The sequence below is a fragment of the Antedon bifida genome, chromosome 9, assembly GCF_963402885.1.
Source record: "Antedon bifida chromosome 9, ecAntBifi1.1, whole genome shotgun sequence".
In the NCBI taxonomy this organism is placed as follows: Eukaryota; Metazoa; Echinodermata; class Crinoidea; order Comatulida; family Antedonidae; genus Antedon; species Antedon bifida.
The window spans coordinates 5,286,280-5,313,490 of record NC_136234.1 but is presented as its reverse complement, the minus strand read 5'-3'; the positions used below and the strand labels follow the sequence as shown (position 1 = coordinate 5,313,490).

General features: G+C 33.3%; 1 protein-coding gene across 1 annotated transcript in view; it reads right to left on the bottom strand.

Moving 5' to 3' along the window:
• Positions 1 to 27,211, bottom strand: part of LOC144851362 (voltage-gated delayed rectifier potassium channel KCNH1-like) — a 42,486-nt gene that overhangs the window by 12,213 nt on the left and 3,062 nt on the right. The window contains exons 2-4 of the mRNA XM_078708773.1: positions 3,029 to 3,259; positions 2,551 to 2,679; positions 352 to 479 (exon numbers count right to left, since the gene is read on the bottom strand). Coding sequence (XP_078564899.1) covers positions 352 to 479; positions 2,551 to 2,679; positions 3,029 to 3,259 — 488 coding nt within the window. The remainder of the gene's footprint in view (positions 1 to 351; positions 480 to 2,550; positions 2,680 to 3,028; positions 3,260 to 27,211) is intronic.

Here is a 27,211-nt window from a genome sequence, read left to right as displayed (position 1 = left end):
ACCGTATAAATCTCCGATAAACAGCCACCAACACTGCGTGTCATCTTTGACAACCACTGGCCACAACCAAGTGGCAACCAATATACCACTACACAACCATTTTATACCATTACCACAACCACTGGGTATCATTCACACCCTCACCACGCAACTACTACCATAATAATATTGTATATATTGTAAATCTCTGTCTAAACTATCAAACTCTATGTGACAAAAAAATGTGATGCATCCATACATGAACATGATGATGCCATCACTACCATATTTGGGCACATCACACCTTTTTTTCTCAAGCTTGTTTTATAGTGCAGACAGAGATTAACGTATTATAACATGTGCTACACGTACGTGTGATATCTGAGTGATTTGTGCCTTGTTTACCACATCAACCTTTGGCAAATGTTGTGATACTTGATTGAGAACAGATCGGCTTCGAGTTACACTTCTAGCTAACCGGGCAAACCGCCCCATTCCCGCTTTAAAAAAAAAAGTTTACATCATAAATTTATATTTATACTTGTTTGTGCTGCAGTAGGACGAAATAAAAGCAAATTGAATTGAATTGAATTGAATATAGGCCTAGGCTCTCAAACAACAATTATACATGATTTGTACATAGTTAAAATAAGTCTCGTAAATAAATAAAGTTTATGATAATTATAAAATAAAAAGATTATCCAAAAAATACTGAAATGAAAGTAAGCTATAGGCCTACCATACTTTGGAAGATATGCAAATTTGTGAAACTTTATTATGAATATTCAATAGGTATTTTTTTTAAAGATTTGCGCCCTCTATCAAAGCTAAAACTTTTTTGACAGTTCTCAAGCGATCAAAAATTCAATAAGTTAAAACGTCAATATTTAAGGTTTTACTATGTTAATATTTAGCATTAAATTAATATATCTAGCATAAGAGGAATAATAATCATTCCCATTATGAATCTTTCTTTCCTTTATTACGTTTATTCTAAAGCTCTGTCTACACTATCAAACTTTATGTGTCAAAACAAATGTGATGCGCCTATATATGGACACGATGACGTCATATCACTACCATATTTGGGCACATCACACATTTGTTTTGTCAAACTAGTTTGATAGTGTGGACAGAGCTTAAGGCCGTTTTATCACCAAGGCTTAGTGTTATTGTGAGTAATACAAATAATAAATTCTTTATTGATGTTTTATAATGTTTTATCTATACAGAAATTGAATACAGTAATAATATAATATAGATTTTTTAACAATATATATCGAGTTGTCAATGTCCTACTGGTCCATGCTATTGCAACACATACTGTACATATCTCATAAAAAAAAAAGAATATATTATATACATCTTGTACCCTGTTACCTTTAAAAAGTAATTGCTTTGAATGTCAGACAGTTTTGAAATACATAATATCATCAACTATATATGCATCATTATAAACTAATTACCATAGCAACGAATTTAATGATTTTGATATTTTCGATTAATTTTGTTTGTTCATTGCGATAAAAAACGATCGCTCCGAATATAGTCTGCGATTAAACATCTTTATTTGCGCAGTAACAACAAAAATGTTAAAACTGATCGCTACAAACGATAACGTAATATCTTTAATACAATATCTAAAAGATAAAATATCGATTTACTTATAACAATTTAATAACAATTGCTTTTTAATATACACGCGCAGAACAACGCTACTCTCCGGTCTTTGACCAATGTGGTGCATATATTAACTGCGCAATAAGGTCAAATGTCAAGGTAGGTCACAAATTAGTTGGTGTAAGAGGTCGTTTTATTACGTCATTTTTTTCTTTTTTGATTAATGAAATTTTTCACAATATGTTTTTTTTGTTCTTGAAATAGGACACAAAGACCCATCCCATTCTTTCAAATATTATACATTATAGAAGCCCTATTAAGAAACACTTTTGGACCAGACATAATAAGCCATCGCTTGTGATTGGTCAATTCACTTGCGTTGCTTTACGTCCTTGCGTTGCGTCGCTAGTGGGAACCACGCTTTAATAGGGATTTCCCCTGAATATTGTTGTCCCAAAAGACATTTGTGCTTCGGTGATGACTTTACATAGTATGCCTGTGTATTATCAGAATGATTTTACAGAAAACTACCGAATTTGGTACTTTACCGTGTTCTTTATTGGTATATTATATTTTGTCTTTAGGTTAATTATGTTTTCGTCGGTGAAGATTTATAATTTTGAGTGTAGATGAAATATATTAGTTATGATCTAGAGGAGGAGGCGCGACCTAAAAAGAACTTATGTGGCTTTAGGGAAGACAGTTTTGTCGCCACCTGTTTAAACAGCATCGTGTTACTTATGGCTATTAAAGTAACGTCTTCTCCGAAAGACGATGCGACATCGACTCTAGTGAGCCGATGAAGAACAACAATCTAGTCTCACCAAACAGTTGTTTTACAGTATAATTATATAACCAACTGTGGACAATATTTAGTGATAATTTTACGGGATTGAAAGCGCAAGTCTTAAGACAATGCATCTGTAATACAGTTATTAATATAATTGTTACCTCGAACACTATCATCTTCAATCGGCTGCTTCAACGCCGTTATATCCTTAAACGTGCATAGAATCAATACAACTTGGTCATTCTCGTCCTTGATTGGTGAAATTTGAGTCATGACCCAAAGAGGCGTTCCTGAAATTAAAAGTGTACAAAAGCTATATCATTTTTGGGTGAAAAGGAACAATTTTCTGGCAATTTTCATAATGTGGTAATGACAGCAAAGATATTTTGATATATATTTGCAAAAAATACACTGAAAAATAGAAGCGAAACTTGAATTTCTTTGAAAAGTTAACCGTAAAGTCTTGTCTACACTATCAAACTTTATGTGACAACAACTTGTGATGTGGTCTTATATAGACATGAAGATGTCATATTACTACCATATTTGGGTGTATCACTACCATATTTGGGTACATCACACTTTTTTTGTCAAAATAGTTTGATAGTTTGACCGAGCTTTACAATATATAATACTTACTATTTTTCTGATATAATAATATTTCTGATTGCATTGTTTCGAAATTTTCCAAGCATTTTTCGATTTTCTTAATAGTTTCTTTGTCGGTAAGTTCTCCGAACATGAAGCTACAGGAGCAGTTTTGATGCAGGACATCTGCTCGGTTGTAGCCAGAAATCTTACAAAACCCTTCATTTATGTACACTATTGGATAGTCCACCACTTGAATATTTCCAAGTACAAAGCTGCTGTCTGTAAATTAAGAAGAAAAAGAGAAACGTTTAGAAAAAAGTAAAAACCTGAAAGTATATATTGGGTTTTTGGTCGCGTCGCGTGCAACGCGACTCTACAGCTCACTATGTCGGTCGGTCGGTCGGTCGGTTGGTCGGTATACACTAACTTGAGCACGGCCTTGTTGTATATAGGGCCCATCATGAAGGGAACAGCTAGGCCTGTGGTCTGTTTGCCCACGTTGGTTCGTTTACCAAAAACCAACGGCAAATCGTCTTGTCAAGAGGACGAGGTAATGAGAATAAACAAATAACAAGGACTATTATGAAAAAACCTAAAGCTCTGTCTACACTATCAAACTATTTTGACAAAAAAGTGTGATGTCCCCAATGGTAGTGATATGACATCATCATGTCCATTTATGGGCACATCACATTTTTTTTATCACATAAAGTTTTATAGTGTAGACAAGGCTTTAGATATATTAAAAACAATGTGATCTCTATATTTAAAAAATAATAACACTGTAGTAAGTAATTGAATTCACACACGTTTCATTTATAAAACATCCCAAGCAATAATGAGAGAAAATATTATTTTTCAAATACCCTCAAATTTTATTTTTCAAATTCTCCATTCTATAAAACAATGTTTATTGCCGAGTATCAATTGAATTCATTTTTTATCACTCCCACTGGGATTAAATTCGAATTAATTTGACAGCCTTCGGAGTGATATGAGCGCGCGATGTAGTATCACCTTCAAATAGGTGTGGATATGGCATAACACGGTCTAATTCCAGTTAGCAATCTATAGATAGTAACAATTCTCAAAGCGAGTTATTCCGATTAACAAATTCAAATAAACTACTACATGCAATAAAGGCCAATTTACACAGATGAGCGGTAACGGTAAGAAAAATATAGAATCTATGTTAATTTCTTATGACCATTTACACACAACGCGGAGCGGACGGGCGGTTTCCGCTCAGGATAGATACAGATTCTACTCGGGACAAGCTACGCGGTTTTCCGCTTACCGTTACCTCTCGTCTGTGTAAATTGACCTTTAACACTTCTTGTGTCGTTATAACCGAGTCTAAAACTACGTACAATTCTATTTCGCGTCGTCGTCATCGTACGACGACGGCAAACAATTATAAATGCAGAATTTTCGGGTCGTCGTCAATAATAAACGACGGCAAAAAAAAACCGGACACAAGTTCCTCCATGTCAAACGACAAAAAATGTCGATGTTGGTTCGATGAACTTTCGCACCTGACGTCATTTGCTCAGATATTAATACCACGTGACATTGATCATTCAAATAATAGATATCACCTGCACACAATGTGTAACAATACTACTATAGATTAAACGTATGTGAAGAGGATTCATGTTTTATTTTTAAGGTTCACACAAAGTTAACAAAATTATTTTGTACATTTTGGTGGCATAATTATGTATTAAGACCAAGAACTTACATCACAAAATTAAATACATTGAATTCCACTGGGTACTTACGCATATTTTTGTTGGTAAGTTAATGGTTTCAAATAAAAATGTCTGTTTCTTTAACCAGAAAACATGCTTATATTAGCCTATTTATGTTTAAAAAAACAGATATCAGAACTAAATAATAATTTACAACGTGCAAGACCATCACTCACACAACAGCCGCGGCTTTAATAGAAATTGATACACTCGCTGGCAATATTGACCAGACATTTACAAATGGAACTCACGAAACATAATTATACAAACATTACGTAATGATTATTAATGACTGCGTTAATAACGTCTCCGATTAACCAACGGCTTTGAATCGCAAGATTTCATCGATCGAGTTTGAGAAGGAATCGAGGTGAGAATAAGAAATCTGATGACAAGGCCACGCGCACGTTCACCAACAGGATGGACGTATAGGCTTACAAGTTAATTCTTTAGAAGGACCGACAATTTTACGCGCGCGTAAAATTGATGAGTTTTTTACGCGCGCGCCTCAATGTAGAATTGTTGTCTTTCATCATCAAGGCATACGAGTTATTTCTTTAGAAGGTACCGACAGTGTTACGCGCGCGTGAAATTGATGATGGATAATTGCAGAGTTTTTGTACGCGCGCGCCTCAATGTAGAGTTTTTGTCTTTTATCATCAAGCACATCATCACACCAAACTGTGCTACGATAAAAAAAAATAACGTCGATTTGTCATAGTCAAAGAGAATCTTAATTAAGAAGTACAGTATCAACACTTAAAATGAACTTCATTTGAATACGTGAGAAAAGATGACATGATCTCTGTTCACACTGTATAGTACAGGTACAGAATGAATAACACGAATCGATCTAGCTCGCAACATAGGGAAGTGTCAGGATAATTACAGATCGTTCTGTATATAAATCCAAATCACGTGTGCCGTGTGAAAACGAACCTTGAGTCAGGGAAAAGAAATAGTTACATAATCAGTCTTGTCATAGCTAATACAGTTGGCAATACATCAGTGGAAACCACAACAAACAATACATTAACGCGTGCGTACACAAAATGATGAGTATACGCGATTGTGTCGAGTGTCTGTTGTTGTTACCAGGGCACGATACGCGCGCCATACAGAACAGAGATTACGACAACGATTAAAAATGAACGTTGGCAACCCTGTTAGTTTATGCATTTTGTTCTCCATTTTGCGAATCATCGAAGCTTCCAAACACATGCTGACATAGCCCGTTATTTAAATAATAAACATTGCTAATTAATAATGTTAAGAGTAATGTAAATTTGAGTGTTCTTTAGAAGTCGTCAGAATGACACTTAATCAAGGTGTAAGAAGCGAGAAGATTAAAATCAAGTTATTGTAAACAGTGACAGGCTAATTGGTAAAATGTTCACTAAAACGTTCGCTTTCTAATTAGTCCTAGTGAATATATCAGACAGGCGTCTGTTCGGTCATTTAGGAGGCCTTGTTAGGATATTGAGTGGTTTAGTCTAGTATGGTCAATCCTTTACTCCGAATGAAAGAAACTACATTTTGATTTAACGTAGCCTAGAGTAAAATACACAAATCATATTTTATATTATATCTTCAAACAAACCTGTGACGTTATTCCACCAAGCGGAACATCAACGCGCGCGCGTGCATAAGTACGGTACGGTATGTACCGTACTTATGCACGCGCGCGCGTTAATGTTCCGCTTGGTTGAATAACGTGACGTCGATTATGTTGTAATTGTAGCCTGTAGTAGTCTTATGATGTACAATAGTAGGAATCACACAGTCTAACATTTGTTCATTGGGAAAAACAAATTGAAAGCAATGACCGCCAGCAGTGTACACTAACCCTAGGTTTATATCAGTATTCTTGCGTTTAAATATATAATCGCGGCGACGGCTGGATGGGACGAGTTTCCGGCGTTTGCGTTTGACGTCGCGGTGTTCTCAATACGTGAAAACTGCTCATGCGCACGTAAGCTCTTCAGCTGTTTGAATGTGCGCAGTTTGTAATACTGATTAACCTCTGAGTCAATTTACGCCTTCTGTAAATGTTGGCGTTGTAAGTATACACCATACATTATGGACGAGCATTGGTTAACTTCAGCCCACAACCGGCGACAAGATTTAAAGTCTGCCTTAACAACTTATGACGTCACATTCTAAGAATGAAGTCGATAATTCTTATATAAAGTAATAATCTTGTCGATAGCTGTAATACTTCTTAATGATAGTATAAAAGAACACTTTATCACCATTAAGTCGTCGTCGTCCTAAGGTTAAGGTAACTAATTATCCAATGTGTCCCGAGTAGAATCTGTATCTATCCTGAGCGGAAACCCGCCCGTCCGCTCCGCGCGGTGTGTGTAAATGTTCATAAGGAGTAACATAGATTCTATTACCGTTACCGCTCGTCTGTGTAAATTGGCCTTTACGCGTCACCTAACCACTGGGGAGATTTTCGACGATCCAAGGGGGGGTTGAGGGATTGGGTACCTACATTTTGGAAATTATATTTCAAATGTTAGGACATCATGTTGCCTATTTAAAAATCCTGGATCCGTGCCCAATGGTGGTTTGAGTACAGTATTGTGTACTGTATCGTACAGTTTTTTTAAATATTCCTAAATTCACTCCACCCAAACACAAGCAATAACCAACAACTCCCCGTATATATACATATTCTTTCATTATTACTGTTCCTAAATTATGTTTATGTTGGTGGTCATATATGGCTGAGTAATATTTTAATTCAATAATTTTATGGTACGTCATCTGAAATGAAATTATCTATAAAATGATTAATATTCGTAATCACGCTCACTGTGGTGTTTGTTTATGGTTGCTATGGAAACTGATAAAGGATGTGTGTGTTTCATTCTTCTTCTTGGAAATTACACAATAGAATACACAAAGTAAAAACAAAATTAAGATTAGCATAGTTAAAAACATAACGTATAAGACAGCCTTTAGGATACGTTTTCGAATTCGTATTCCACTAATATGGCGTGTAAAAAGTGACATTAATCACTAATGTTGCAATGCAATGTTTATAGACGATTTTAGTATAAAGTTCTACCCGTACCTACACTATCAAACTTTATATGAAAAAAAAATTTGATGTGCCCATATATGACGTCATATCACTACCATATTTGACCTTATAATACATTTTGTCAAACTAGTTTGATAGTGTAGACAGAGCTTTAGACACTTGATTATCATACAGAAAGACCCGGGTTCAATTCCTGATAAAATATAGAACTCAGCTGTACAGGAACTAGTTACCCTACCACACAATACCGAAGCATACAGTAGGAAAATTAGGCCAATCCCCTACACGCCGTGTACGCAACATTTCGATGACGTGAATTTTATGACGCGATATGTGAATGAAATGTTTTGAATGAAATGCTTTGAATGAAACGACGTTGTTCAAAGTCATTTTCAATACAATTATAATAACTGTTCCTCATTTATTTCTTTGTAAGTTTATTTAAAAAGTCTCAAACAATAGAGATAGGAAAAAAGACCAAATATAATCAATATCATAATGACAATATAAGTAAATTCTTAGTAATACGTTTTAGATGTTTATATTATTATGTCTATTTGTGCATCTAGACGTTACAGAGTTCAAAATGTAGGTTTAATTGTTAAAGTTCATTTTATAAACATATGACATATATTATTAGAACTTATCGAATATTCATTAAAACACATGCAAATTTTATTATCTTTGAAATGTAGGCCTGAGTTGTGTGCAAAGCATTTCTAGAGTAAATAATGTAGGCCTAAGTGTTATAGTTCATCATAATGAACATTCGGCGTTATTGAATACCTTATTCATTACAAACACATTAATATATGTTTTTGAATGTTAAGCATGCTACATTTATATTCATTATGAATGTAAGCTGTGTTATACGTGTTTACATTAATTTTTCCAGTGCAGTCACCAAGTTGTGGCTTTTAAAAGAAGCCAGCTTGGAGGCGTAGATTTTGAAGTGGAGACCACATTATAAGTCAGAAATTCAGTTAGTGCATTTACAGATATTAAACATAAGTCCGTTCAATCTATACACCGAATTAATACGGCCTAAAATGCTATAAATTATTGTAGGGCATTGGCTGTAGTCTTCTTTTAGTCGTTTTTTAAAAAACCTGTGATCTAGTTGGGTAGACGCTCAACATGTAAGCCTGAGGTGGTGGTCCGAATCCGACCGTGTGTCACGATAATATTTACTATTGAAATTATTATGCCATGCCATTACGTTTTATTTTAATGTACAGTTTGAATGTTTTTAGAATGTTAATTCGGAATTCTGTTTAATTGGAGGAAATCCGGCAATTCGAAATTCTGTTTATTCGGAATTCTGTTTATTCGGAATTTTGTTTATTCGGAATTCCGTTAACTCGGAATTCTGTTTATTCGTAATTCCGTTAATTCGGAATTCTGTTTATTCGGAACTCCGGTAATTCGAAACTTCATTAATTCGGAATTCCGTTTATTCGTTTACCAGAATAACCAGAAATTATTCTGAATTTCGGTAATTCGGAATTCTGGCGTATAGTCATTTACTGAAATACAATATCTAAATGTGAACATTCGAAGGGAATTGATTGTATCGTTTATCAATCTCTTCAATTTAACGATTATTGAGAGAGTGATTCAGTATCAATATTTTATAGTCAGCACATTGTAGCTTTGATAAACAGGCCAACATTTAAAACAATGAACATTAAGTGTATGGATCTTATTTTGTGAAGTTAGTGAAGTAAATTGCATCACACATAAAGCAAATTAATAGTTATCACAGTATGTGAACCGTGTCAATTTGCAATTTTAAAAACGTGCTGGAATATTTTATTTCATTTAGAGTCAATTATTGTTGAAAGTAATTACTTTTAGTACCAAGTTTAGTGATATGTTTATATATATTTAGCTTCGTATTTCAGGTGACACCATCAACGCCAAATCAGGCATCCCATATTGATAAGAGATTGGAAACAGTGTCCCCCCCCCCCCCGCCATCTTAGGCCTACCCCTCCCATCTTCCAGACCACTAAAATAACATATTACATAAAATCTTGATTAATTCCCAAGACAATATACATTATGCCTACATATCGGACACCAAACATATGAACAGAAACATTTTCCACAATATTGATATCAATAATTGGTACTCTGTGGTACGCACGCGTACCAAAGCGGTACTGTTACTATCAATGTTTCAACGTGCGCGTACAAAAAATGGTACTTTTATTACAACATTCCAACGCGCGACAAACACAACAGATTATCTTACATAATCTTGAAATCATTCCTATTTGTAAATGTAATTATCCGTGTTTTGTATGTTGCTTAGGCCTATATATTTATGAACCACATAAAATTAGATGTTGATTGGGTTTGACCTTGTCAGCTGTGTAGATAATTTTCTTATCACTTTATAGACACATTATGTTGACATTGGTAATACTTAATTTGTAATAGGCATAAATAATTGTTTTATAATGAAATAGACCTAAGAAATATTGTTTCACTATTGCAATATTAGTTATACTTATCTATCTAATTGTAGGCCTACTTTAAAACTATATGTTTCATGCTTATCTGATTGAGAGGGTGTAGTTCTTTTTAAATCGTAAAGATTACATTTTATTTAAAATGTTAAATCGATTTTGTTTGCGCCTAAAGTTCTTGCCTTTAAATTGTAGCGATATAATTTGCTCTTAAAGTTCGCGGGTTTGTATTAACATTAACATTGCCCAACACTTTCTTACAAATCCGTCAGTTTTTATCCAAAAGATATGTATATAACGTGTGAGGCTGGCCGTGTCCCTCGAAATATCCAACATTTGCAACCAGTATTAAGAATAAAACACAAATGACGGACATATTTTATGAGATTATGGTAGCTCCGGGATTTAATTAATTTCTTATTGGATTCAAAAATAGAGACAGGAAAATCAGTTTTTCTTAAAAATGATGTTTTAGAGGATAATTTCGCTTAGAAAATCCAATTATGAGACTCATGGGTAAACAGTCTAATATGAAAAGACACCAAAGAAAGAAGAGTATAGATGTTTGTTTCATCTGCGTTCTTTATAACATCAAAAAATAGACAGGCCTAACAGAATCCTTCAAAAGAATTTATCATATTTTCATAATTTGTCATAAAACTCCCGACAATCATGTCGTCACCAACTTCATGTCGAAATAACAACAAAAGTCATGCATCATTAAATGTATGCAAGAAAGCCTTAATGCAATAGTGTCAGTGACACCCCCGCGGAGATTCAACGCGCGCGTTCCAAAGCGGTACAGTTACTATCAATGTTTCAACGTGCGCGTACTAAAGAGGTACTGTTACTATCAATGTTTCAACGCGCGCGTACTAAAGCGGTACTATTACTATCAATGTTTCAACGCGCGCGTACTAAAGAGGTACTGTAGCTATCAATGTTTCAACGCGCGCGTACTAAAGCGGAAATGTTACTATCAATGTTTCAACGCGCGAGTCAATGTATAATATTAAGTTTTATCTTTCATTTTTAAAATTTTAAAATTAATTAAATATCTTTAAATTAAAACTGAAATTAGTATTTTTTTTAATTCGATTTAATAATAATAACCTAAACGTATCAAAACAGTTAAAATACAATGTTATAAACTTATAGAATTGTTTACAATTTTCATTGATTAATTTATTCTCTAACGCGTAAATTTAACCATACGAAAATAGTATTCGTATTAATAATTAAATAATGTGTTCCACGAATTCCAGAATATTCCTCCTTTTAGCAAAATTATTCATTAATCACTTTTCGCAGTTTTAGTAATTTATTTTTTATCGACCTGATTTTGTTATAATAAATTATAATTTAACAACTCGTGCAACGAGTGATGTACACACTATACGCAATTATTCACTCTGATAATACATATCAAAGTAAATTTCAATTGGATGAAAATTAATAGAAAGAGTACCAATATCCACTCGTGTATATCAATAACAATTCTATAATTGTTTTTCATTTTTATGCTTGAGGTGTGTCTGTATAATAATGTAATAAATCTGGAATCATTGTGAAGCATTAACTCCTCCAACAATGTCTATCTCTTCTATCGAAAATCAGAATTAGGGCGATATCATGCACACATTTTTAGTTATAATATATAATCGAGGTTTTTTCAGACTATATAATTTGTCTTTTCTCGGTACTGTAATTTGTCCAGTATCATCAGTCAAATTATGTAATACAGTGTCGCATATAAATCACATGTGAAGCCTGTATCTTGGTAATAAGCATAAACTAAGTCTTATTTGAACGGGGTCACATGTGAAGCATATGTGACAGTGTATTACAGAATTTTCATATGATACTCTACAGATAATTTGGAGATACAATAAGAAGAATCGGGTGAAAATAAATACAATAATATTATGTTTAATACTATTGTATATTTCTGCATAAACTGGAAACGCTCTGTTGGCGAAGCGTTGTAATGTCATGTTAGCCTTTTTACGCTGTATGCATCACAAATGTTACCATTAGACAATGTATTACTTTCTTTCTATAATAAAACAAGTCGTGTTTTCAGTGTGAAACCAAGCTTATGGATTATATCTAAATCCTTCGGGATTATCCGACTGATCAAGTCAGTACATTTAGAAGGGATTAAGGCTGTCGTAATGTCGTTCTTCTGAACCTGAAGGGACTATACTGAGCCTAATAGATGGACATAGCGTAACAAGCTTGTAATTTATATAGTGTATAACCTACAGCATAACATTGTTATACGACATATGAAAGTACTGTTGCTAAATCCGATCGGCTTTCGACGACTTAGCAGCGAAAAGCAAGAGATTTTAAAATAGTAATTACTTTATCAAGTTTTCATCCGAATTGTAAAATTTATTTATAGATAAAGTAAGGAAGCTATTGAATGTATACTTAAAGCTCTGTCTACACTATCTAGTTTGACAAAAAGTGTGATGTGCCCAAATATGGTAGTGATATACTTAAATATGGTAGTAATATGACATCATCATGTCCATGTATGGGGACATCACTTTTTTGTTGTCATAAGGTTTGATAGTGTAGACAGAGCTTTATATAGTTTGCTTATTTTTAGTTAAATAATTACGTAATATATTAAAGACGACACGAGAGATAAGATATTTGTCAACAACTGCCAACATCAATAACGTCAACAACAATGACAATGATAAAATAAGAAATAAAGCCTAAATGAAATAAATTGTTAAATAGAGCTGTATTATATTTAAATGAAAATAACGACAACGATACCGATAGCAATAACGTTAACGATACCGATAGTAATCACGTTAACGATACCGATAGCAATGACGTTAACGATACCGATCACGTTAGCCCTGAATCGTAATCGTAATTATTATATTGCATTGGTTTAATCTTACTTAGAATTATGTATTTTGGTAATTTTATTTATTTTTTTCAAATTGCACAAGTACTGTATACAGTTTGATCAATAACCTTGTAATAGACGCATCATAACTCCGTTAGAAAGAGGAAAAATAGACTAAATTAAGTATACTTAAACAGTATATGTAAATAAAAGAAAAAGACGTAGGCCTACTAACAATAAATAAGTATTAAAGCATTGATAAATCGTAGAAATTGGAGGTTCTATAAGACACTGACGACAGAAATGAAATCGTGTTCGAGGCAACGATTATAAAATAAAGTGTAATCGCTCTATTTAAATCACGTCTACCGAAATGTCGTCTTGGTTTAAAATGTGTTGGAGGCAATGATAAGAATAAAGTAGCCATTCGTTATATAATCACGTTTAGTAAAGACCGAACCGAAATCGTGTTGGTTTATTCCAGGCAGACGATAGCAATGAAGTGTATTTATTCGTTATAATCACGCGCCATAACCAATTAGCATCTTCATAACCTCCCTTCGGGAACCGTATTCGTGTATTCGTCCGGGATTTAGTTTTTACTTCAACTTTCGCTACCGAGGCTTTTTGAGACGTCGTCCGTGGTAGCAAGTGACGCCAATGTGTTTCCATGGAAACGCAGTCAATAAGTAAACCTGATGGAAATCCAGCACAATTATTATTATTATCGAATGGAACTAGAAAGCTAATACATGTACGTTATTCAGTACATAGATCAATGTAATTCATTACTTACTTTGTGAATGGTCCTGGTAAGGTATCATTATCAGACTCCTTTGAATCTAATAAATAATTAAGTAATATTGCTCAACTGCCACTGCAGTAGCATTCCAGTATTTTCATCATCATCATCATCATGTACGTTTGTCATTTAAGACAGGTATAATAATTGAACTAATGATACAAATTCAACAATAAAGCTTTTATTTTGTTTAGGTTGTGAGTGAGTTAAATACTGCAACGAAAGTAATTATCCATTTTCTAAAATGTCGTGAGGAGCCGTCTGTGTAGTGCGAATCGAAATCAAACTACAGTATCCAATGGCGTAAAAGAAATGTTAAAATATAAAATAATATAGTACACTGTAGTAATTAAAATATCAGAATAATAATAGATAATTTTAAACTAGCATGATATGATTCAATTTTACTCTTCAAGTCAGATGATTAATTATAAAACCACCTTAAACAGCCAAACAAAGTAAACGCGCGCGTATTTCGCACGCGTGCGTATTATCAACATTTGTACGCGCGCGTAGTCTTATTATCAAAAAGCCGAGCTATTCTTAGAAACATCTTAGTTAATTACGGAATCTATTTTTAGTAACACTCGAGATGTTGTCTGGTATTATACTAATACAGATCGATGTTGATTTTGCTTGAGTGATCAGAGCGAATGGGGGTTCAATAAAGACTGATTATTCCGTCGATATTCAGTGCAAAACTACTGTGATTATCATTTTACCATATATTAAATCTCTTTCCACGTAAACGCAAACTTTTTTCCAATATGCGATATTTATAGAGCTTCGTGTATTTGTGGAACACTGTGAGAAAATGAGACTGAATTCGAAGTTTGGTAATGTTAGACTTTTAGGGCTGTAGAATATGGAGTAAATAAAAAATGAATGCAACTGATGCCCGTCCCGTTGATCTCTACTAGTAGTATACCGTAGGCCTAGACTTTTTTTTAAATGAGCGTTGCGTATCGCGCAATAGTCATCGACAAAATCTGCTGTTCCTTCGTTTTACAAATCATCAGTGATTAATGTAGTTATCAAGAGAAAGTTAGCTTATTTTATTCTAATTTTCGTTATTATTATTTTTTCAACATTTCATTTTTTTTTCAACGACTGCAGAATCATTATTTCTCTATAACCAACCGTCCGTTACCATCAGCAACATTGATTGTGTTCATATATCCCAAACGCCCCATTCTTGATGTTTGGCCTTGGCATTAAAAAACAATTTTATAATAATAAGTATTTTTGAATTACTTTGTCGAATGATTTGTAACGGTGAATTATTAAATAATAATGAAAGGACACCGACAAACAGAAATATTGTATACTCTAGATACACGTAATAATTGATGTAGATATCTTATGATGGCGGAGACGGTATCTCTTAATTAATTTCTATATTATTAATCTATGGTGAGGGATTATAAATATGTTAGTATAATCACTTTATTGTCAACAAGAAATAGTGATCAGCTATAGCTATTATAAAGCTCTGTTTACACTATCGAACTAGTTTGACAAAAAACAAGTGTGATGTGCCTAAATATGGTAGTAATATGCTCAAATATGGTAGTGATATGACATCATCATGTCCATATATGGGCACATCACATTATTTTGTCACATACAGACAGAGCTATTAGTAGCATACTGCTTCGCAGCTTTTGGTCAAATTTCATTCGTCTCATTTTTCGTTGCAAATTATATTATAGTGTTTAGAAAAAAAGAAAAAAAGTGTGGGACGTTAAACCGAAGTGTCCTTCGTGATTATAAGTTAAATCATCTTAAAATTAATCTTGTATGTGAATCTAAGCAATACGCAACCAATCAGCAGGGAGAGCATGTAGTTCTGCTCCAATGATCAAAGTTAGAAATGTTTGGTTCGCGCGCGAATAAATTCGCCTGTGAAAACAGGCTTTAGAGGCGATGATGATATAATGATGACGATGATGATGATGATATTGCGATTTACATAATCTCTAAGACATAATCTTAAATCCCCTTTGCAAGTAAAATGTGATTATTAATGACATGATTTCGTGTTAGCTGCGTCATTCAAAGTTTGATTACAAACTTCGTGAGGTATAAACAAAATAATATAGGCCTGCATGCACAGTTCATCTCACAAACTAATCCTGGTTTTTTTGCCTGTAAAAATATACACATTCAGAATACTTTTTATTTGTAATTAACAGCTCGTATGAAAAACCATGACTTTATACTAGTCATGTAATGCGTAAATTGTTTGAGAGAATCCGCCTAAGGACAGAGTATACGCGCGCGTACAAAACGTATTGATATCATCGTTTATACGCGCGTAAAAAGCAATGTGGATTTTTGGTATATTAAACCAACCCTATTTGTAAAAAGAAAGAAGAAAGAAAAATATTGATACCTGGTAATAGAAATTCAGATTTTACTTGACCATTGATCAGCTAAGTTTAGCAAAAAAAATGTACAACTTTCAAATGAAATTAGACATTGACATTATGATTGCATTGCTTTTTTACAAACATGACTCGATAAAATAGATATTTCACCGATGTGCATTTATAACGGCACTCCACCGGAAAGATGTAAACGTTTTTGCATTAGAAATTATAATACTGAATCGATGTATGGAAATGTCTACTGACATTGACTCACAACAGGACGGATGCTTTAGAATGCTATCTTGGTAGGCCCAAAGGATTTCATAGAAAGAAAAAGAACTGAGACAAATAAAATGTTACGTTCAGCTTTTAAGAAGTTGTATTGAATGATTATTTTTAGATCAATATTTTAAAATATATAACCAAATTCTGTAAAACCTTTTCCGTCAGTACGATTTCAATTTTGTTTAGAAAGAAAACACAAGTAATTTCTAAAGATGTATACTTGTAAGAATAATGAATAAATGACTAGATATATCTAGTTCGAGATGAAGACATGGTATGTTTTCACGAAGAAGAAGCATACAACCCATCTCTCTAAAATACAGTATTTTGAGACTTCTTGAAACAAAATGTATAATCCAGCATTCTATGATTAATTAATTGACTATTTTCTTGGTTATTTTGTAAATGTTATGCACAGAAGGGGAACGAAAGGCGAGCTCAGCTAATCGCACACCTACCATAAAGTCTGCTTTTTTTTTTCGTTTAGGCCTATGTCACTGAAATAATAATAACAATAATAAATACTAATGTTTATACATACATAAATGTTGTATGTGGGATTGGTACAGAAACAGACAACTTAGTTTTCCCTCCTTCATTTTGTAGTATGATTTAATAAAATAATTCTTCCAATACCTAGTAAGACATTTATTTCTTATGGAAAGTGAGGAAATATGCCCAGTTTAAGTAAAATTTTCCTTATATTTCATTTGACCCCAATGTTGTGTTCATAGTTAACATAAGAGACTATAGTTTAACATAGGGAAATGCAGCTCCATTTTATCAATAATGTATATTGAGTCACCGTACATTTGGCATTTAATAGAGTGCCCTAGAATAAGGCGAACCTACTGTCAGCAATGCAACGGAAGCTGTTCCTATTACTTAAGACTGTCTAACAATATTAAATTAACTGAGAAAAATCAAAATCATAAAAAAAAAAAAGATCCTATATGACCCTTAGCTTTCAATGTAAATTTTGTCCAAAGATTAAAATAGTGCTATGATTAACCACAATTATACGCGCGAGTTAATGTTTGAGTGACATAATCATCCACGATTATACGCGCGCGTTAATGTTTGAGTGACATGATCATCAATTGTACGCGCGCGTTAATGTTTGAGTGATATGATTATCTACAATTGTACGCGCGCGTTAATGTTTGAATGATGTGATTATCTACAATTGTACGCGCGCGTTAATGTTTGAGTGATGTGATTATCTACAATTGTACGGGCGCGTTACTGTTTTTTCGTCTGCTGAAAGTGTTACTGACGTATGAATAACAATTTTCAACACACACGTGTGACTGTTGAGGGACATTTATTTGTAATTCTAACTACACATAATATCAAAGAAAATCGATATAAGAATTATCTACTATAAATAGCTCGATATATAATATCAACATTTATAAAATTACTTTCGGTACACACACTTGCGTATGTTAATGGCGCATGAGCAAACCTAATAATTACCTTATTTTGTGTGAGCGTACTAATTCGTGTTGACATCATTACATGTCGAATTTTGTGGCCCGTCATTAGCCACAGGCGATGTTTTTTCACACCTTTTGTTTAGCGATACATCGTTAACATGTACAGGTAATAATTTATTCAACTTAAATACAGATTATTTTTCGACGTTCTGTTCTATTGATAATAACGTGATGCTATAATAACGTCAGTTACACACGACAAAAGATGATATTCATGTATGTTGCGCGGTGGTGTCCCACGACAATAGCAAACACGTCAAATTTAAAAACATTAATTCAATTTAGTAATTAATTAACTTATTGATGATTTATTTGTTATTCACAAAGCGTTGAATATCACCGCTTCTAAATTGTTTTTCACCGATATAGGCCTATGCCAAAACATCAAAATATCTAACAATAGATTATTTTCTAATAAATAAAAACTTGTTAATTTCTAAGTATCAAATGTCCGCTTAAACCACACCATTATCCTCACATGATGACGTCGACAAGACACCAAGCAAATTCTAATTCTATCGAATGTGTTAACACAACTATCATCTTTTCTCGTAGGATTCGGTTTCTATTCGTATAAATCGACTTTTTGATTGTTGCTAGATGTTATAGCAATGGACTTTAAATGCAATTATTTAACTCATTTCTATGAAACCAAGTAAAGAGGTAAGAGGCTCTGTCAAATGTATTCAAACGAAAAAGAAATCTGTATTTTTTATGAAATAAAGCAAAAGCCTTTACACTGCTCATTAAATGCTTGATTGCTATCAACTATACGGTTTCTGTTTTCTTGTACATTCACAAAGTAGTCTCTCAACGACTGTTGATAAAGTTTGAGTATGTTCTTTATTATTCAGTGAATGTAAACATCATGGTCACGTAATAGGACTATTTCTTAAGCTCTGTCTACACTATCAAACTAGTTTGTGTGCCCAAATATGGTAGTGATATGAAATGATCATGTCCATATATGGGCACATCACATTCTTCTGTCAGGTTTGATAGTGTAGACAGAGCTTTATCAACCGCAACAGCATCCTCCCTGTCCATGAAATAATTAAAAGCATCATGTCGCAAGTAATGATGATGATATATTATAATTGTCATAATCAGAATTACCAAAAGTAGCGCGTTTACTATTACAATGCACAATATTATAATGATATGATAATAACAGTTACATTCATGAATATGCATGAGAATTATATTTATATGAATATGTATGAGTAGTAATTACCGTACATGATAAGCATGCTAACACAGGAAGGCAATTTGCACACAAACCGATATTGTATTATGTATTATGTATACACTTTTAATTTTAACCAACCTGCGTTGTTTATGTATCAAAAACAGGTGCCGTTCGCTATCAATACCAACAAACATACTTCTCAATGATTAATAGAGAAATATGAATCTATACATATCATATTCGTTCACTGAAATTATTATTTCTTTAACTGACATCTGCTTAGTGAAATAACGCAAATGACGGACAGGCCTAGTTTTATGCTATTAATGTATAAAGCAATTCCATTCGTTCTCAGTTATCTCATTTTGTATGTGTAATCACGAATGGTAAAATCCTTTCCTCAAACCATTTACAACCACTATGCAGATTTCTTCCCTTCGCGTTTCGTTGCCTAGTAACAGCCGATCGTACGTCACCAAATTGCTATCCGAATCATCTTTCATGAAGCGTGATTAAGTCAAACTGCTCCTTTTATTATTCTTTTCACACAGATTTGCTGAATATGTTCTGTCACGCTATGTATGTGTATACACATTGTTCTTAAAATAAGAACATATCCTCACTTACTGTACGCGCGCCACCAAAAAGCGCGCGTACAAGCTATCATCTCTCAATTTTTACACGCGCATAGCATTGTACAAAGAATGCAGACAATGCAGATACAGTAGAACACCTATTAAGGGTACACCTTCGGACCTTAACAGTTCCCTGGTATTCCTTTTATAGGGCTCGGATGTAGTGTTAAAACATATTGTATTAACCCATAATAGGTGTGTCTCTTGAATGGGAGTGTCCTAAAGGAAGGGTTCGACTGTATATATAATATAGTAGATACAGTACTCGTAAGGTGACTTTAACCCACGTGAGCAAGCATAATAGCACAAAATGAATTGATTAATAGTATTGTATTTGTTGTGGGTAAAATAGATTAAAATATATTGCAAAAACAAAAAGTGTACACTTAAGTTCGTAAGCACGATGATGACGTAAGAGAAAGCTTTGTGTGAGGAACCACGCTTTTTCGATTTTTGTTCAGAAATACTATTCTAAAATACGATAACATAAATGATAGAACAATGATTGATAATTATATTTAAGTATAAGGAAAGAATCAACGTCATAAAAATAATAGTCTAAAATTAATAGATAGTAAGATATTACTTTATGCGTTTACAATCACTATGGTTACAGACACAATTGCGACGCACAAGTGGGTGCGTTACCATAGTGTTCAAAATTGATATTGTCTTAAATTAGTATAAACTTAATGAAAATGGTGTAAAAATATATGGTGAATAATGATCACTATACGTGATTTTGATATTCGAGTAATTGAAATTATTATTAATATGAGAAGGTCTAAGGTCATTTTTGTCTGAAACTATATTGCAACCTTATCTGACAAAAAAAGTGTAGTAGTGATATGCCCAAATATGATAGTGATATGACATCATCATGTCCATATATGGGCACGTCACATTTTTGTCACATAAAGTTTGATAGTGTAGACATGGTTTTACTTTCTAAAAAGTGTATTCTATTGCTTTGTGAGCAGTGGTGGATCGTTCAGTAGTGACTATTAGGGTATCATCATCATTTCAGTCATTGTCAGCTCACTGCAGGACGAAGGCCTCCCCAAGCCGAACCCGTTCCCTGTCATGCCCAGCTTCCATCCAGGATAAATAAGGGCATGCGTAGAATAAAAGAAAATAAGTATTTTTTTTTTTAAGTTTTAAAGAAACTAGTATTATGCACACAGGTTTGACTGAAAACGAATTCCAATTTGTAGCATGTCAACAACAATTTGACAGTTATTATTTATATAATTTTTAATATGGCATTTTGAAAAAAAAACAACGTATTTAATAGTATTGCTTCGAGGCAACGGCAATGAATTAAAAAGCAGTTTACATTTAAAGAGTTAGAAATGACGACGATGAAAATGATGTAACCAAAGAAATAAGAATAGAGACAAGAATAGAGAGAAGCAATGTTCAGATTCATTGCTTGTTGAAACACTGCAGCAACACATCGCATGCTTCTAAACAAACAACCATGTTAAGCTCTGTTTACACTATCAAACTAGTTTGAGGAAAAATGTGATGTACCAAAGTATGCTAGTAATATGCCCAAATATGGTAGTGATGTGACATCATCATGTTCAGATATGGGCACATCACATAAAGTGACAGTGATAGTGTAGATAGAGCTTAATACATCATGCAAATCACCCGTTTATCAGCTGCATCTCCGTGTTGGTAATTTTGTCCCAAGTATCATGCAAACTCCGTAATACACATCTCATGTGTATCACATGTGATTCTGTATCACGGTTGCTTATACTGGACACATTTAGGTACATTAAATTGGCATTCAAATGTTTGGAATAACATCAGCAAGTTTTTGTTGTGGATGTAAAATGGTCGGGTTCCATGAACGTCTTGCTGGTTTTTAAACCACACCCGAATTTATTAAAGTGGAAAGCTATACATCTTTGCATACATTATTTGGTGAACCTATATTCCTTACATTTGTATTTTTTATTATTTTCGCTCTTTTGTTACTCTTCTGTTAAACCCTGTACCGTGTTTCCAAACTATACCAACCGTTTGTGCAACTTCAATTATTATTGACTATTCTCTATTGGATATACCCGGCTTATGTATCTTAAGTGTTTGTAGCGTATTCCTTTGGCCTACAAACTAAAATATTTTAAAATTATAATACGTCAATGTAGAATCATACAATTAATGAGTTGGTGATTTTCCATTACTTCGATATAATAAATCATATCGATCCTTTAGCGTTAATATTATCAATGTGGAGACTTGTTGACATTAGTAAAGTATGCCACTCAACGTTTGGTGTGACTTGCATTCTGAATGCTATGTAAACATTACACTTTTACGTTAAATGTTATGTAGGCCTAATTGTATTGCACCTATTTCAAGCCTTTAAAAACAATCTGAATGTTTTGACCAACGAATGTTATCAGTCTATAGTTAATATAGTGTAATCTCTATGTGAGAAGTTTCAAACTTGATTTCCTCTGAAACACAAGTTATACGCGCGCGTACAGCTGTACTTCTCATTGTACACGCGTGTACACACATTTCTACCGGTAATCATGGTTACTTCTTATTGTACGCGCGTGTATACACGTTGATACCGGTAATCATGGCTACTTCTTATTTACGCGGGCGTACGCGTACTGATAACCATGGTACTTCGTATTGTACGCATGCTTACAAACATATTTTTGGGTATACTCTTTATTGTATCAACTTGTATTTTTTCATTTTGTTTGTTTAATTGAAAGAGTTTTTTTTTGTCTGAGCATATTATAGACATACCATCGAAAATAAAGTAGATATACTGCAGACGACTACGTATATTCACATGGATCCATACGTTTGAACATGATATTGCAGTGCTTTTTCTGACTGAAAATCTGGAATTTGATAACTTCAAGATATTCTATCTATATTTAATGCTATCGATATATTTCTGATCCCGAGGCAATTGCCGTTCAATTTAAATCTTGATAAATCTTTTTATTTTTAGATGTCAACATTTGTTATAGTAATTCTGTTGGAATTTTAAATTTTGAAGTAAGTTCGTGACATCTATCTCTCAAGATTCGCCATTGATTCGAATAATTGATACGCCTATAATAATCGATAGGCCTACAGTACGTATAATAATAACGCAATCGATACGTGTACAATAATCGATCGTATTATAGAAAACGGTTTACGGTATTTATAAGTATGATGTATTTGTATTTGTTTTAACATGACAAATACTGATCCCTGCATAATAAAATAATCGATACGTGCACGTATAATCGATACTTATTATTATAATCGATACGTATTAATACACACAGTATCTACTCCATGAAGACGCAATGGAAATCAAATCGCGTTAGAACGCATTCATATAGATTTTCTTTCGATTTGTTTGTACAATCGATTTTTAATTTTGAATTGATTTTATCGTTATAAATAATCCTGGTATATAGAGTAAGCCTAACCATAACCTTAACAATACAGGCGCTACATGTGATATAGGCCTATATGTGACGCTGTATTACAGAACCTCCCTATGATACTGGAAATATAATTCCACAGTGCAGAGGTGTAACAGCAGTAAAATATACGATGACGCAAGAGGAAATAAAATTAGCATTACCATCATTATGACACAAATTAATTCACTTTATTTTTTAATTATCGTAAGTATGACTAGTGGGCTTTATCAATAAACACTTAGTAGTTGTCCTTGGGTTGTCCACTACTGTACTATCTATATATAGTCTTTAAATAAATATTCTTTTTAAAATAATGTGTTTTAAAAGGAAAAGTACATTGCAAAGACGGGATTCAGTCCTTCACAAGCATACGTAAATACGATTATTTCAATCTCAAAGAATGATATTTTCAGACTTAAGATTCGGGAGATTCCGATCGGGATTCAATCCTTCACAGGCATACGTAAATACGATTATTTCAATTTTAAAGACTGATTTTCAGACTTAACATTTTGAGAATCCAATCGGGATTCAATCCTTCACAAGCATACGTAAATACGATTATTTCAATCTCAAAGAGTGATTTTCAAAATTAACATTTTATCTAGAACATGTTGAGTTTACACACAGTACTACATGTTTTTATTGTAGTAGAAAAACTAGGATTTTGTAGGTCTAGTTGCAAACTGAACTACCAATGTGCAAACAAGAGAAGAGCGGTTGTTTTGTTGCTAACCTTTGCGACAACAATGAATAGTAAGAATTGAAATGTCGATCTTTCAAGTTAAAAGACTTGACTCGTAGACTACGTGTGCAATTGTTAAAAAAGACACAACCTGATGCAGATAAAAGCGTTGAGAATATTGATGCTAATAAACTAATTGATGGTATATGAGCGTGCTTATTACGAGTTAAATAAAGATATATTGATCTTATAGAATCTTTGTAACAACCCACTGTTGCCACAAATGAGTATATGGAAATTAACGTGAAATTGAACACCTATATTGTAACACTACTGGTATTAATTTTTATGAACATCGCCTTTCAAAGGAAATCCTTTGTTTGGTTGTAAGTGCTAGAAGATTTTAAAGTGATGTTCTATTAATATATTAATATTATGCTCAGGCTGGATAAAAACGAATGATTTTCATAAGGAGTCCGATGAATACTGTATATGCAGATTTTGTTAATCGTGATAATAATGTATACTGCCATGAATTCAATTGAGTCGCCTTGATACTAAACAATATTTGATAAAGTAGCAAATGTTGTGTCCATCATGTGATGATTTTCCCTCTGTATCATGTCTAGCGACAATAAACTTACTACAGTATTAATTGTGTCTGCTGTCTGTCTTTTAGATAAATGGTTCTCAACTCAGTAAGAACAGAAGATCGAACGAATTACATTTATATCTCTAATAATCGATTAGGTCTAACCGTTTGTGAGTTCAAATTAGCAAGGGGTTTTTTATTCGCAAAAGGTGTCGCTTGTGGCTTCTTCTTTCTAAATAATTGCTTAAGTAAATGCGACTTAATTACTATTACTTTAAATTTATTCGTAGATTTAATGCAAACCTCATGGGCTTTGCATATTGAACTTCAGATGTCCTTGTGTACACTAAGGTAACTATAGAACATTGACTACAGTATGATTCCAAAGATCTAGGCCTAGAACTATTCTGAAGTAACTATAGAACATAAGCTACAGTATGATTCCAAAGATCTAGGCCTAGAACTGTTCTGAAGTAACTATAGAACATAAGCTACAGTATGATTCCAAAGATCTAGGCCTAGAACTGTTCTGAAGTAACTATAGAACATTAGCTACAGTATGATTCCAAAGATCTAGGCCTAGAACTGTACTGAAGTAACTATAAAACATTAGCTACAGTATGATTCCAAAGATCTAGGCCTAGAACTGTTCTGTTGGGACTAATGTTAATAATATTAATAAACTTCAGAGCCTCCTGGCCTAAACACTTTGCAGTAATTCTCCATCTACATTAATAACCATTCCATTAATAGAGAGATCCGAGAAAGGAAAGACGGGGGTGAAGCAAGTAAAATAAATGTTAAAGTTCTAGGCCTACTAATCATAATTATGATGATTATTTCATTTGACATTTTGAGAAAATTATACATCATAACAATGGTTTTGGTTGACTGTACTTCTCTAGCTCCATTGAACAAAAAAAAGTGTTCTATTTTTAGAAGTAATTTTAAACATTAGCTCAACGAGTTCATCAAAGGATGGCCGTCAGGTGGAAAAGACTGATGAAACGGAAATTTCTGTTAACGATCATTGGAAAGCACAAGTGTAGGGCCTACTTCTAGAACGTTATCTTGGATTGATTTAGCAGGCTCATATTACTAAAATAATTACTTTACCTTCTAAATTATAATAGACAAACTATATTCAAACCGACGAACAATATCCACCACGAATAGGAAACTTTATCTAAAGCTTGTTTCCCATTTGGACGTAAGCGCAACGCAAGTAATTTGACCAATCACCGCGCGATGGACAACGAAAGTAATTTGACCAATCACCGCGCGATGGACAACGAAAGTAATTTGCGGTGAATGGCGATTGGTCAAATTACTTGTCTTAGGCTTACGTCAGACGACTATGTGTTATCTTAATCAAAACTCATCATAATTAGTGATTATAATCATGTAACAATAACTAAATCACAATCTCACATCACGCCTAGTTTTTGTTACGTGATATTTACACAGATTTGTAGAATATCCACTTACGTGTAAAAACACAAACAACGCCTAATTTATTAAATTATTCTATCTACACTTCGTAAAATAAGCGGCTGCTTTGTACTCGTTCAATTTCAATCTTCCTAATTCAAAACCTGATGTCCACTCCTATAAAATGACCATTGAAAGTACAAGTGACATGACGACATGACATTGTTTTAACATTGTTTAACTTTGTCTTCGGTTACATTGGGTCTTGTTCAACTTGTTAATGGTGATCGTATTTTATATACATACTCATTAATGTGAAAGCAAGTAAGGCGCAAACATTGATGCTTGTAATTACAGACAGACTATAACTGAGGCCGAAGTGACAACACAGACAGGATAACAGTTTACGCGCGCGTGTAATAACAGTATCCGTATTTGTACGCGCGCGTGCAAAAACAGTATCCGTATTTGTACGCGCGCGTGTTAAAACAGTATCAGTATTTGACGCGCGCGTCAAACTCTTCATGACGGTATAAATGGCTTTATAATTAATGTAGCTATTTGTTGTTGGTAAAGTTGCCCTGATACAAATTCTACAACGGTACTACATGTCACCAGCAAACAGTGTCTTGATGTTACCGCCACCAGATGACAATCAGATGCCCTTCATGAATCGAGAATACATTTTTTATACCGTATTTGAATACTATTAATTTTAAATTAGTTTGATATTTCAAATAAACTGTTTATTTTCTGATAACAAAATGTTTGATTGCGCTATTTTTGTAAGTTATACATATTTTAACAGGCAATAAATGTTACTCGCGATCAAATATTTATATCAAATATGAGCATTACTTTTTTGAATATTTAAAAAATGTAGGATATGTTGTGGAAATCTGATGGAGTATTTCTATAAATGATAATGATTTATGTTCGTGTTTATTTGTAATAACGTAAGCCAAAAGGTCATGAATTTTAAATCAGTTTGTAAACTTAAAATATTTAAAGAGAAGATTTTATTAGTATCATAATGTACTGAATAATATATTATATATTTTCATTAATGTTTTATTCTTTGTGATTGTGTATTTGTGAAATGTTTATGATCAAACAAATTGAGAATATTTGACA